This window comes from Sinohyriopsis cumingii, chromosome 15 (assembly GCF_028554795.1).
Source record: "Sinohyriopsis cumingii isolate HCF-2022 chromosome 15, ASM2855479v2, whole genome shotgun sequence".
In the NCBI taxonomy this organism is placed as follows: domain Eukaryota; kingdom Metazoa; phylum Mollusca; class Bivalvia; order Unionida; family Unionidae; genus Sinohyriopsis; species Sinohyriopsis cumingii.
Window position 1 is genome coordinate 25,980,677 of NC_142975.1, and position 1,888 is coordinate 25,982,564.

The following is a 1,888-nucleotide window of genomic DNA, read 5'->3' on the forward strand; positions in this document are numbered from 1 at the left end:
GCCCATGTGACTACCAAGTAGACTCTCATGTGCTAGCCTAAGGACTTCTTCTCTCTTGGCTAGTGTTCAATCATTTGTTTATACCTCTCGGATCCCTTCCGGGCGTATCGATACAATATACCCCGTTTCAGCACGAACTCTACCTCCCCGTCTGCGAAGTTCCGCGCGGACTCCTCCTTTGCATACTCGCGTATCCTGTTATGGGTAGAATCTTCCTCTTGAAGTCTCCTCAGTTCACCAGGTAACAAATTGTCTATGGGCTAAGTCGAGAGGAACAACGGCTTCGACCCTGACCTTTGCGTCATAGACCTCGTCTCTATGGATCCCACGTGTACAGGTGTACACATCACAGGATTAGGATGTGGAAACACATACCTACATCCTAGAATTACGTCGTGCGGCAATCCGAAAAAGCACGCTTCTTGAATTCGTCCTTTCACATACGGCGAATCAAGGTCGATGTAGACAACTGGGATATAATCTTTAGTCCTATTAGCAAACTGGACTGCCACTGTCTCACCTGTATAATCTGCATATTTGACAAATTTTATATCAACCAAGGCTGGATAACTACATCCGGTATCATACAACACGGTACCCTTCTCTCCGTTTACCGTAGCTGTTGCTGTACTAGACCATTTTACTGGTTTACACCTTCTACCAGTGCCTGATGTCACTGCATTTATGGTGGGACGATATTTCCTGCAGTCTTTGAGAATGTGGCCAGGTTTTTTGCAGCCGTAGAATACAACTTCAGCTTTCTTAATAGGGATACCATTATCTACCCCGTGGGTCTTTCCTGGGCCACGGAACTGAACATGGCTGAGTTTATCATCCTCTGACTTCCCACCATTTTGACCATTCCGCTTATGAGGTGTCAAACCGTTAGCTCTTCTAAGGTCAGTGGTGCTGGGTCGATCCCTTCCACCCCAGGTGGTTGGACGGGCGTGTGCACACTTATATCGCTCCGCCATCACACTGATATCTTCTAAGGTAGCGAAATCAAGCTCCATTAAGAATACGATCAGGTCTTTCCGATACGTACTGAGGACATGTTCTTTCAAGATCTCTTCCCGTATACCTTCGGAAGTGAACGCGATACCTGTCATTTTAATCCATTTATTGAATTGCACGCGCGCGCGAGCATGAACTTGCGCGTGTGTCTCTGTTGTTCGCTTAGACGATTTTCTGAAAAGTCTGCGAAAACTTTCAGCCGACAGCTTGTAGTACCTTAACAACGCTTTGTTGAGAGCGTCGTAATCATCTACTTCAGTCGGTGCCATATTAGGATAGACATCCTTGGTAGCTCCTTGCAAAAATGCAGAGATATTCATGGCCCACTGGTCTTTGGGAATATGATGGATTAAAGCTAATTTTTCAAACTGAGTTAGAACTTTATGGATGTTTTCGTCTCTGTCGTTAAACATCGGCATTGTTATCTGGACGATGCGTCTATCCTCTGATCGTTTGCTTGTGGGTCCTGAACGGTCATTCAGTTCTTCACCCCTCCTTGATTCCGATTCGATCCTTAGTCTCTCAATGGCTAACGTATGTTTTCTCTTCCTGGCTCCTTCTCACTCCTCGGCTAGTCTGATTCTTTCTCTCTCATCGGCTTGTCTGATTCTTTCCTTTTCTGCCGCCTGTTGTTATCTTTATTCTCTGAGACTGTGCTCTACAAATTCCGCTAACTGGGTCCCTTCATAACCTAATTCATCTCTACCAAGAGATTTAAACTCTTTGACCAACTGCCTATTAGTTGCCATTCTAGTCTACACGACAGCATCACCAACCAATTTACTTATCTTACGTATCTACTAACTCTTACTGCCTTACAAGAAACAACTTCCTTAAGAATACTTACCCGTATTCTAATCCAAATAAGTCTTAA

General features: G+C 44.8%; 1 protein-coding gene across 1 annotated transcript; it reads right to left on the reverse strand.

The window, feature by feature from the left end:
• Window positions 1–260: 260 nt before the first annotated feature.
• On the reverse strand, window positions 261–1,433 carry LOC149781439 (uncharacterized). Its single transcript, XM_089934961.1, has one exon. It carries the CDS (start codon window positions 1,431–1,433, stop codon window positions 261–263), a length of 1,173 nt encoding a protein of 390 aa, XP_089791087.1.
• Between the last annotated feature and the right edge of the window lie 455 nt (window positions 1,434–1,888).